This window comes from Gymnoscopelus braueri (genome assembly GCF_963280865.1).
Source record: "Gymnoscopelus braueri genome assembly, chromosome: 8".
In the NCBI taxonomy this organism is placed as follows: Eukaryota; Metazoa; Chordata; class Actinopteri; order Myctophiformes; family Myctophidae; genus Gymnoscopelus; species Gymnoscopelus braueri.
The window spans coordinates 21,068,631-21,080,856 of record NC_137609.1 but is presented as its reverse complement, the minus strand read 5'-3'; the positions used below and the strand labels follow the sequence as shown (position 1 = coordinate 21,080,856).

Genomic DNA, 12,226 nt, shown 5'->3' with positions numbered 1-12,226 from the left:
CCTTCCACGGTCACTCATATAGACATTCATAGAGGTCCAAAGACGGCACATTGCGCCGTCACAGGCGGGCCATAATGCATTGGCATTCCAAAACGGGTGCGCTAAGAAGCTTGATTGAAATGCACCAGACCACACGCCACCACCCACAAAAACCAGTAAATATTCTGAGCATTTCCATACTAGTTTGGTAATTTTTCGATGAGTATTTGTTGAGAACGACACTTTTATTTAACTTTTCCAAACCATAGAGGTATAATATAACTAGAGGGCGGATTGCCCCGCCCCCAGCTATCATTTCAATGAATGTGCTCAGTGGCGTTTTGAAGCACCCGGAAACCTGCCGGAAGTAGAATTATTGGTTTGATTTTGTACCCCCATAGAGTTATGAGCATGCGCACTAGTGTCCTTTTTGCGTTCTACGGCAGCCCGTGTGTCAAGGATTGAACGCGATATATTTATTAAATACACTCGAGATGCCTATGTATAACTAAATGCATATGTGTTTATGTATAATATGTTTACATATTTATATCTATATATATAAATATCTCTCAGCATGTTTTGCGCGTGCATGTATTTCTCCCCGCCTGCAGTTCCAGCTTTGGCCACTGGGGTGGCAGCTTCAATGTTTCTCAGCAACTCTGGGGGCTTGTTCCAAACCCGTGACGTCACGTCACATTACTTCCGTATGACTTGATTGACAGTAGTAAAGATCCGATCAAAACTATTTAGTTTAATCTAATAGATCTATATAATAGATGTGCTTGTCCATAAATCAATTATTCTGGCACTTAAATGCCTAATGTATGAACAATTCTAGCAATAAATAATTATTTGTAATTTCCTGATTCCTGGCACTCATTAAATACCGCCTACTGCATCCGGATTCTCACCACATCCACATACATATAGAGCGTCGCAGTTCCCGCCCACTTCCTGTTTTTTTTGGTGCCGGAAGAAAAAACTCAATGCATTTTTCCATTGACATTTCCAAAAATATTTATATCTATTAATTTAAGCCTCGAATCAAGCCATCACGAGATGACATGAATCATGACCATAAAACGTTTTTTTCTGTGATTTTTTTTTTTTTATATTTAATTATATGATATACTATATTTAATAAATACCCTTTGTTTTGCCGTTTTCAACAAAAAATAAATCACAGAATCAAACGTTTATGGTCATGATTCATGTCATGTCATGATGGCTTGATTCGAGGCTTAAATTAATAGATATAAATATTTTTGGAAATGTCAATGGAAAAATGCATTGAGTTTTTTCTTCCGGCACCAAAAAAAACAGGAAGTGGGCGGGAACTGCGACGCTCTATAGGGCGCGTTCGAAAATTACGCACCGGAGCACACTCGCCTATTAGTTTGTATTGGCCAGTGCGCTCAGTGCTGTATTTTCGAACGCGCCCAAAAACAAACATAACGTTTCCGTATCCGCTCTAGACCGGAAATGTAGTTATAGGCACATTTCACGTTCTTTAAAGGTTCTGGCTTGCTTTTAAAGCTTTTTGAAACAAATAGCAGCAGTCTTTTGCAGTCGCTTAGGAAGCAGCATTTATTTTTTTCTCAAAACGATTTCATGTTTTTTGTTACATTTAGGACGTAAACAATCATATTGATTCTGGTGGCAGTTGTGTTGCTGTTAGAAAAGCGTCATTACCAGTCAGTGTTGCCAGATTCTGTGAGAGAAACAAGCAACAAGGTCTAAGAAAACAAGCCCAAAAGAAGCAACTATGGGCCACATGAGCACTTCAAACATATACGTCAGCTGTTTCAAAATAACAGATATACAACGCGTCGCGATGTGACGCGTTGTGAGCTTGTAGATCTGCTATTTTCAAATTCAATTTTGGGGGAAATTATAATAAGCAGACCTGGCAACACTGGTCATGACGTATGGATATCTGCGTCTGGTCCTCCCATTAATGCATTGCGATTTGTTTTTCAACTCCACCGCGGTAAGTAAAGTATTGTTACTTTTGCATTTATTTAATAGAAATACATGTTAAATCTGCACCCGTCCCCCACCAAATCAGAGAACCACAACACGGGGTTGTTGTTTAACATGTTATATGATAGGATGTGTACAGTAGCAAGTTGGTCGGTCTGTATAAGTTTAAAACTGTTTTACTGTGGACATATCCCTAAGCTAACAAGCCAAGATAAACACAACAACATGAGCTCGGCTATTTGTGTGTGTCCCTCTTCATTTGTGTGTAGTTATGTATTCTATGTGCCATGTTTGTTTGCACAACACTAAAGGCAAAACGAAATATAATCATTGTTTGTGTATATGTTTTATTATGAATAGGGTACAAAAGGATCCCAATGAGCCATAGTGCTTTCTTGTGGTCTAAATCCTATAGAACTTTACTGTCCTGTACGTTTTCTATGAACTGCTAATAAAGTATTAAATCAATCAATCAATCAGTACTAGTAGTACAGTCAAATGTTATGCTAAAATATGAACACAATAAGCCCCAGGGGCTTGTTTAAATTTTGGTCCATTGTACTCAGTTGAACAGTCATATATATATATGGTATATATATACCATACAGAGGTACAATCCAAAACATGTTGGGATAAAGGTCAGTTGAATAAGAGAAGGTGGGTGGGGGCAGGGGGCAGAGGATTCAACTATAAAGCTGGTACCAGTAGTTAAATAAAGACATTTTAAAATAGGAACTATTTAATCACTTAATTTAAATGTATTATGATGTTAATGTTGTTGTTGGGATATTCGAAAGTAGCTGATCAAAAAGCTCACAACGCATTGCGATGTGACGTGTTGTGAGCTTATGGATCTATTTCTTAAAACTGAGATGTTACATATTATTTTGGGGCGCTTCACATGAAAAACTTGTAGAACCACTGCCATAAGGGTCTATTCGGTTCTGTCTCAGAGTTTATCTCAGGATTTCAGTGTATGCAGCTATTAAAGATATCGTGATGTGTTTTTGGGATTAAGTATAAAGATTCTGTATATCTGGTTTAGGGCTGTTTTTCCTTTTGTTCATTGTAATTCTGAATATGTTGCTTTCTCTTACAGATCCTTCCAACCAAACTCTCCTAAACAAACAAACAAACAAACAACCCAAAAGGCACTTTTAAGAGCCTCTCTCGCTCGCTCTCGCTCTCTCTCTCTCTCTCTCCCCCTCCCCCACCTCACACCTTTCTCTTAGTGTGTGTGTGTGTGTGTGTTTACCCTTGTTTGTCTTATCTTTGTCTGTTATTTGTTGTTACCCGTCACCATGAGTGATTCAAAAGCCGTGGTTATGGAACTGGAAAGGAGTTTAAGTGGCGCAAAAGCGGCAGCTCTGGCCAGATGTCTAAATGACTTGATTCCTCCAGAGTCACAATGGAGAGCACCACCAACTCCAGCGAAGAAGGCAAAGGCACCTGGACCGACCGTAAGGTGGAAAAAGAGAGACAGCGATAGAAATGTCATTCCTGCAAGGCCAGGATCAACCAGAAATCAGGGTCAGTATTGTTATACCATTAACTCATTTAGACCATGAGGCCGATTCTAAAATCCACTTGAAAAGCTTTTGCATACATTTTCAGAGCATGTGAAGTGTCCACTTGACTTTGGGCAAGACACTGAACCCCTAACTGCTCCTGATGAGCAGATTGGTGCCTTGCTTTGCCGTCTGTCTTGATGTGTGTGAATGTAATAAACATTGAAAATCACTGTGGATATAACAACATTTACCTTGATAAGGCTTCCTTTAAAAAAGATGTCCTGAGTGCCTTGCCAATGGACAGCTAGACATTTTTTTAAATCAACCTACAACAATCATTCCTATTTGATTGCATATTCATAGGCGACTGAACTGTCCACATTATGGTTTGGGAAAAGTCTAATAGTCCTCAGGATAATAACCAGGCTGACACTAGTGTTACAGCAAATAGGATAGTATAGTTATATAGTTAGTTATAGTTTTTACAATTCATGCATTTAGCAGATGCTCTTAATCCAGAGCGACGTGACATTTTTGGCTGGTTGAAGACCAATCATGCTGCGGCATTCTAGACTATTTGGAAAGGCTTAAGTGCACAAGCCAGTGAGGAGAGAGTAAATGTTGATGACAGTGTTTTATTTTCCTGTTATAGCTGGTCCAAGTCGGAAGGCTCATCCAGGTGGTTGCGGTCAGAAACCTGTTCCTCCCAACGATTTTCCTGACACTAATGCTGAGGTCTCCTTTGCTCCAGATGCCGTTGGTGTGTATTTCATTAGTGCAAAGCAATATGTTCATAATATATTCTAATAATCTGTCAATGAGTTTGAATGTTAATTATATGTTTGTATTACACATTTACCAGAATAAAAGTGCAACTAAACTTTTCACAGCCATTATTATACTTTTTATATTGTAAATGTAAAACATAACATAATGTTGTTTTTCAATATCCCATACTATCTTAACAGAGCGCTTCATACAAGAGCTCCAGCACTCCCTGAGCGTTGCATCGGCTGACATCAAGGAAGCACCAACCCCAGCTCCTCTCCAGGCTTCCTCCGACTGGAGTACGCGGAACAACTCTCTTTTAGAGAGATGGCGGGCAGAGAGACCCCGGCTGATTAACCGCGTTGCAGCGAGGGCAGATGTAGGCACACACATGTGCCAACAGTGTGCCATCAGTCCAGCTGCTGTCTGCTGCCATGGCTGTGAACCACGGCCATTCCTGTGTGCCGAATGCGACATCAAAACGCACACAGACACTAGAAACGTGATGCACAACAGGGATGCCATGACTGCCGGGTTCTTCCAGCCTTTGCCTCCAACCACCTGCATTGTAGATGAGGCTCATTGCCGTTGTGGTAAGTTCTTGTTTGTGAGTACACCATAACATATCCTCTCTGACTCATTAATCTCATTACTTTGACCACTAAACAATGCATTTTTTTGTCCTGTCTTACGGCCATGGAATCTTTTTAACCTTTCTCACTCTTCATTCAGTCTCTTCAAGTGGTTCCAACAATCGTAATGTTCTATTTCCCATTGGACACAAATGATCTAAATTCAAATCTATGATCTTTTTCAGAGCGCTTTGTACCTGTGCGGATACCTGAAAATATCTGTTGTTGTGCATCGGGGGCATTGAGGGTCAACCCAGGAAAGGCTGTTGCTGTGATCACAATGGATGGTAAGGATTTTTCTTTTCTTTTTTTAAAGCATCTTAAAAATATATTTTTACTTGGTAATTCCCACAAGGTTTGTCATAGGTGTATTTATGAAATCAAACGTATGCCTATTGACTAATTTATGCCACGCTAGGTTTTACATTACAGTGTGCGCGTCTTTGATTTTTCTAGGGCGATATGATCTCAGCATGCCTGACCTGAGTTGCGAGTCATGCCAAGCCACTTGGACTGCTGGAGTGGACGATCTCATTTACAGTAACTACTGGCCTGCTACACTTCATTTCGCAACAGTTTATGCCACAGATATATTTTTCTCATTTGAGAAAATGAAGATGGCTGCACCAGGACTGTCCTGCCAGGCATTTTTAAGAATGCTTGATCAGCGAACTGTTCACTTTGGCCGTGTGAGTATTTAATTTATTTAGCCTACAGTATATATTTTTTCTTTTTGTCATGTGCATTGAATTTGTCGCTTATTTATTGCCTGCCCATTGTAAACTGTTGATATCCTTATTTTGAAATAGACAGGGAAGATCTCAACAGATGCCTTCCAGAAGAGCTACTTTCAGTGGGAAGTTGTACAGGATGAGGTCGAAAAACTCTGCAATATTACAAATAAAATTTAACACACTTATAGAGCAAGTCCTTGTTGTTCTCTGTTCCGCCAGAAGATGGCGCCATATAATCTGTTTTCAAAGGGCTGCCAATAAAGATACAGTTTAACCTTAGAATGGCACAGTAAACAGGTGACCTCATGTACATTATACTAGATAATAAACTACAAGAGCACTTATAATCCATAATAGTTTGCATTTAATTTATTGCAGTATAACTTTGATTTTGACATACAAAACAACATCACATACAATTCTATTCATGGATATTTTATTGATCATGTCAAGTTGATACAATCTTAACACATTGGGTGCCAAAACCGTATATATACGGTTTTGGCCATACTAACGTTGAGTGCCAAAACCGTATATATGCGGTTTTTGAAATTCTTTTTTTTTTTTCCTTCACAGCAACAGGAAATATCACTCCTACAAGATTTAGACTCCAATCCACCTCCTGGTTAACTTATGACTTCAAAAACCTGTATCTCGGCTCCTGTGTACTTTTTTTTTTTACAATGTTAATTTAACTATTTTCAACTGGCTGCAACTATGGAACGGATTACCGAATGTTTTTAATTTTTTCCCCCCGATTGTACGAGACCTGTATGTGTGTAATGAGGGGATCACCGTGAGGACGGTGATCACTGAAAATATTTTGTGACTACTTGAAAAAGGTTCAATTTTTTTTTTAAATCCTGGCACTCAAAGTATAATATTTTAATAAACCTCTGGCACCCAATGTGTTAAAATATATGTACACTTAAATACATGTAACACTATAAATTAGATCTGATGGAGATGTATGTAATAATTTAACTGATAAAATCTGATTTAAAAAATATATAATACTGATACATTCATTGTCATTCACAGGGCCTTCTTAAAAGACTCAGATGAACTAATAGTTATTGCAACGCAGGAAGTAGCTGTTCCTCAACACACGGAACAGCCTCCCAGTCCTCAGGCTGTACTCAAACATCAGAGGTCCACTGTACACATAGGTGAAACCTAGGGGACAAATGCAAAGAATAATGTTACATATCAGTGGATACCACTAATGAAACTACAAACAGACAGAAAGACAAGGCGGTCATGTCAGTGAGACACTGTTTTGCACTACAGCACAAAATTGATATTGGTCATTTTGGTGATTTTCTCATTTCTGTACGCTTTGCTAGACCTAGCCATGTAAAACAGGCTTTATGCATTGTCTGTCTGTCTGTCGCCTCAAACATAGACCAATTACAACTCTTGCCACTATGTGCATGAAGTCAGAAGCTCCCTTGAAGGGCCTGGAAGTAAAGGTGAAACTTAGGAAAGTGTGAATGCTGGCTCGTTGTTAAAATCTATTGTCTAAAAAAGACAATACAATGGTTACTACTGAATAACTATAGCTAAAGATTGGGCCATGTCATTATTAGACATGTTTTATTTAAATATCACCCACCTCTGTATTGGAAGGCTGCTGTCACCTTGCTGGTCATGCCTGGAAGCAACTCATCCACCAGTATGGGGAATCCCTCATCCATCGCCCCCTTGGCCTCATCGTAACTGAAGCGACACAAATGATGATGAGACTATTGATTCCAATTCTTATCTCATTCAGTATTAACTCTGTCTCAACTCTGGCTTATATGAGCATACCTATAGTAGTCGTCACCAACAAAGAATAACGTCTTGCGTGTTGCTTCATCGTAGAGGGCAGCATCGACCTTCTTTACATCTCTGGGTAAACCAAAACTGGTGAGGTCTTTGGGATATCCTGGCACGACATCGTAGCCAGAGAAGGCCCACACCTCATTACCTGGATAATGAGTATAGAGAAGAGTTTTTAACTTGTGTAAACAGGTGTACACTTAAAATGATTGAGTGTTTTTTAGATGAAGAGAGCTTGTACCTTTAAAGAGGTAGACTCTGTCTGACTGACGACTCTCATATGCAGCATCGATGTTGGCAGGAGCACTGGGCCAGAAGCTTGTGATGAGACTCTGCTGGGGTGTGGTGCTCTGTTGGTAGCTTCGCCAGAAGATGCTGACAACAGATAAATGCCAGAGAATTACAGCTTAGCAATTAAGCCACTAGAGAAAATAATGCTTTTGTAATGCTGTTTTCAGATCGTTCTGGCATTTCAGGCATAAACGTATATAGCATTATACCTGTCTTTGAAGAAGAGCATTTCTCCTCGCAGCGTGGTCACAGCATCCAAGACCATGGTTGAGTCACATGCATCGGGGGTGGTGGGGGGCTCGGGTCCAGGATTGGTGGGGCCCACATTAGGACCTGTAGGTCAAATCAATTAAAAAACATCAAATATAGAGAGCTGAACCATAGAGTGGCGTAAGTCCAGGGGAAATCACTTTTGGATTTAGGTTATTTTTAAAAACAGGTCACATTAAATCTGGTTTTACCATAGAGATACTGGATGCCATTAACATCATCACGGGGCAGAACAAAGGTGTCTGGGTTCCTAAAGTTGTATACGGGGTACATGAGAGCACCAGGGTCATCAGAGTGGGATAGACCCAGGGAATGGCCAAACTCATGGGCTGCTACCATGAAGAGGACATAACCTGCAGGGAAAAACAACATTTCAGTTCTGCTGTGGATCTACTGAGGGACAAGGAATTGTAGTTGTTCATTAATTGCATATTGCCAGTGAAGAATAAAGGTAGTGGATAGATTTACTCTATATAAGTGCCCTCACGTTAACAAACCCACCTCTGTTGGAACTGAAGGAGAAGTTCTCATCTTCATCAAAATGTGCATCTCCTCCGATTCCACTGGATGGTGCAAAGGCATGAGCCAAGGTGCCATCTGGACCATCGAAGGGGTAAAAATCCCCATGTGCTTTAAACAAAAATGTTAGTTTGTGAATGACTCAATCAATGCTTTTAGTTCCTATAGGTCTAGGGTTTCCAAAAAGTATATTGGGGCTATGATTGTCTGTGTTCCATTGTAAATCAGTGAACAGAGATAGCTTTAATGCTAGCACTCTAAACAACACAAATCATTTATTTGGGGTATAGATTTGACACTTTACCCCTTGGTAAATTAGAGTAATTTTCTACTCACATCGGCTACCAAAGGAGATCATGATGTCAGCGATGCTGCTGTAGATTCTAGTGAATCTCAGAGGGGTAACGTTGGCCCACACTTGCAGAGCTCTCTCTATAGAGTCATCAACTTCAGCCACAGACATGTCAGGGGTGTAGTTCTCAATTCTGTGGGAGAGGTTAAATGAAAACAATGTGGACAATTGTAACTGCATGTTCTGTCTTCAACACGCCTGTAAACCTGGAAGCATCTCAAGTATCTGTCGCTATCTTTATTTGCGTGGCTGTATGTGTCCGGGTTCACATAGGTCTCTCACCTGTAGGTAAGGCTGTTTGTCTCCCACTTGAGGTCTGCTCCAGTGGTGGTGAAATGAGAAAGTTTGACATCGGGAACACCACAGCGAGGCTTCTTCATCAGCGCTATTGTGTCAGTGTCCAGCGTCCCAGTGATCTGAAGCCCAAAGAACCTCTGCATTTCACTGAGCTTCCTGGTCAGCGGACTGATCCCCCGTCCGACAATGGGTCCGGTCTCCTCTGTCAGGTTGAAGAAGTTCTTCAGGTAGCTCTGCAACACATATTAGATATGACAGGTTAGATGTATACGTATATATGGAGGGGCAAGATAACACATCACATGAGGGTAAGAAAGTGGATCACAAACACTGTTGATACTATGTCAATACACTGTTTAGCAATGTAAGATGAGACTTTACATAGTTTTCTTTATATTAATAGTATGTAATTCAATTAAAATCATTTTGTCATAAAGAACAACAGTATCTATTTAAGGTACAGAAAGGTTACCTACCATTGCAAGATCTTCATCTTGTTCAGTAAATTGTGATATTGGCAGCAAATAAACGGTGGCTGCCAAGCTTAATAGAATGCATAGGCTGAGAGACTTCATGTTTCTTGCTTGGCTGCATTGGTTGGTTGTGTTTCTGTGTGACAGGCATGGTTTATATACATGTATGACCAGGAGAGTTGATCAACACCTACTTGAGTCATTGAAATCAGAAACATTTCCTAATGTCCTTTCATCGATGACAGAGGAAGTTTTGATGACTTAACCAAAGTTATGTTGACACTAAAATGACAGTGATGTCTATCTGTAGTGCTACACATAATTATATTGAATCATAAAAAGGGGCAAAATCCAACCAGAAATTGGAAATTGTCGTTTTGAATGTCTCAACTTTATATCATATAAATAAATAAATCAAAATAAAAAAACTTAACAGTGAAAAACTACAATTTAGTCATTGTTTTTAATGGCTGGACACTGAAAGGAATTGCTCAATATATTGCCTCAGGTAAGGTGACCATCCACCACATTGTTAGAAACCTATACTTAAAAGACTGTGTTGTAATAGGAAATAGTACACACAGATGGTAAATTGATTGGACTATTGCAGTGCCTTATTTACCGACATCCCCAAGAAGTTAAGATTTTATTGTATTGAACAATTACATCTTTGTTCTCATTTTAAATTATTGCTTTGTTATTTGTGCTGATTGTATTGTTCAGCACGTTGCTGCTGCTGTTGCTGTCATTCATCATTATCAACAGTATGCAGTAATAACATTTGTTCTGAAAAGACATGGACACCAAAACATCCCACTGACGTAAAGAACCACTATTAAATAAATAAAAATCACAATTTTCATATACGTTAATATGTATGAATGCCATGATTAAAACACTATGTATACTGTTCCATCCATCACTGCACTTCATTGTACCTATAATAATAGTAATAATGAATTGCATTTTTATGGCGCTTTTCTAAGTACTCAAACTGCTTTACAATGTTTCATTCATTCATACAGAGGGGGGGACATTGGGAGGTATAAATCATAAAGCATGTTAATGTTGCATGAGATTCAAGTATAACATAACCAAGCCTGAGTTATGTGTTGTAGATGAATTTAGAATAGGCTTTGATCACATCCCTGTCCTGTTATATAGACAAAAATTGATTTGGCAACAATAGACAATCACAGAGTTTAGGTGGAAAGTTCCCTCTTAACAACTGAGACTTAGAGGCTGATTTTAACTTAACACCTGGCCAGGGACTACAGTTGAAAACTACTGTAGCCTCTGGGCTAATTCCATCATATTTACAGTAATGTTTATTAATATGCACAGTCTCTGAGAAATCAACTGGGGGGAAAAATACAAACAAAAAAAATCACTACAGACTTGTTACTTAACTTACGGTATGAGGCAACGAACAACAGCTGAGGAAATAACAGATGACCAAAGTGATGTCAATGTGATTTACTCAAAAAGGAAAAGGATATGGCAAGATGCAATAAGTGAGGAAATTGTTGAATATTATAGTAGACCTACTTCCAAAGTTACCAAATATTTGCATTGCGTTAGAAACAGAATATGTCATAACCTATTGATTTCAGCATGTTCTGTGAGTAAAAATCCATCTCAATTGATTGTGTTCTATAATAGTAATAATAATAATAAGAGACATTTGTGAATCTGTGTTTGTATGGCCTATACAAAGTACCTCCAACACTCATGACCAGTGAACAACACAGTGAGGCGAGCTTCACGGAAATGGAGATCAGCATCTACAGAGTGAATGGAAGCCCAACTCAGAGATGTTTCTGGGGAAGCCCTCTAAGAGGTTCAGCTGATGGATCAGGATCACCCAGTGATGACTTAAAACAACAATAGTACTGTGTGATGAGGCGTTGAGGCAGTTTGTTAAATTGATTATCAGTTACAGTATCTGGCTAACTGGCTAGAATCCCCCCACATATTATAGCCTACATAAAATGGAAATTGAAACATACTGTACTGTCTTACTGTACTGGGAGAATTGTTTTCCTTCATACTTTTACGAATGTATATTATCTTGAACAAGACCTACACATCACCAATGATGTGCTAACATGAGCTTTGTGTGGTAACATCAGGGCCATGTTTAAGCACAGGCAATGTAGGCAAATGCCGAAAAATGCACCCATAAAAAAATAAAAAAATAAAAATAACATAAGCCTAACCTAACCCTAACCCTAAAACCGAAATAAAGTAACAAAGAAACGCCCAAAAACGGCCACAATCCGCGCAATAACCGCAACGGTTGCAACATGCACGGTTGCAACATGCACGGTTGCATGCACGGTTGGGGGGGGGGGGGCCTTAAAACGGCCCTGGGTAACATTGATTAGCAGCGTGAGCTGATCTGTGATTGTCGCAGCAACATAACTTTGGTCTACCATTTTACTATTTTATGTATGTATGGCAACATAAAATCAGTGTCTGTTTGCTTGGGGTTTTTAGCTGGAGATTCTCCCCAGTTTGGTGTACTGTTGCGGTAATGTGGAGGCCAAAGGCCCGAATCCAAAGCCCCCAGCCTGTGTCTTCCGTGAGG

General features: G+C 39.5%; 3 protein-coding genes across 3 annotated transcripts in view; 1 reads left to right on the top strand and 2 right to left on the bottom strand.

Annotated features, from left to right (window-relative positions):
* Positions 1–12,226, bottom strand: part of acer3 (alkaline ceramidase 3) — a 90,390-nt gene that overhangs the window by 28,694 nt on the left and 49,470 nt on the right. The window lies entirely within an intron of this gene.
* On the top strand, positions 2,745–5,948 carry LOC308090015 (uncharacterized protein). Its single transcript, XM_080435043.1, has 6 exons — positions 2,745–3,495; positions 4,129–4,236; positions 4,445–4,837; positions 5,062–5,163; positions 5,333–5,565; positions 5,686–5,948. The coding sequence occupies exons 1-6, from the start codon at positions 3,267–3,269 to the stop codon at positions 5,785–5,787; spliced, it is 1,167 nt and encodes a 388-aa protein (XP_080291169.1). The 5' UTR covers positions 2,745–3,266; the 3' UTR covers positions 5,788–5,948.
* LOC308090013 (collagenase 3-like) lies at positions 6,030–9,754 on the bottom strand. The gene is made up of 10 exons (XM_080435041.1): positions 9,640–9,754; positions 9,149–9,396; positions 8,851–8,999; positions 8,497–8,625; positions 8,187–8,348; positions 7,935–8,058; positions 7,676–7,809; positions 7,423–7,582; positions 7,226–7,329; positions 6,030–6,786 (listed from the first exon to the last, which is right to left on the bottom strand). The coding sequence occupies exons 1-10, from the start codon at positions 9,736–9,738 to the stop codon at positions 6,677–6,679; spliced, it is 1,419 nt and encodes a 472-aa protein (XP_080291167.1). The 5' UTR covers positions 9,739–9,754; the 3' UTR covers positions 6,030–6,676.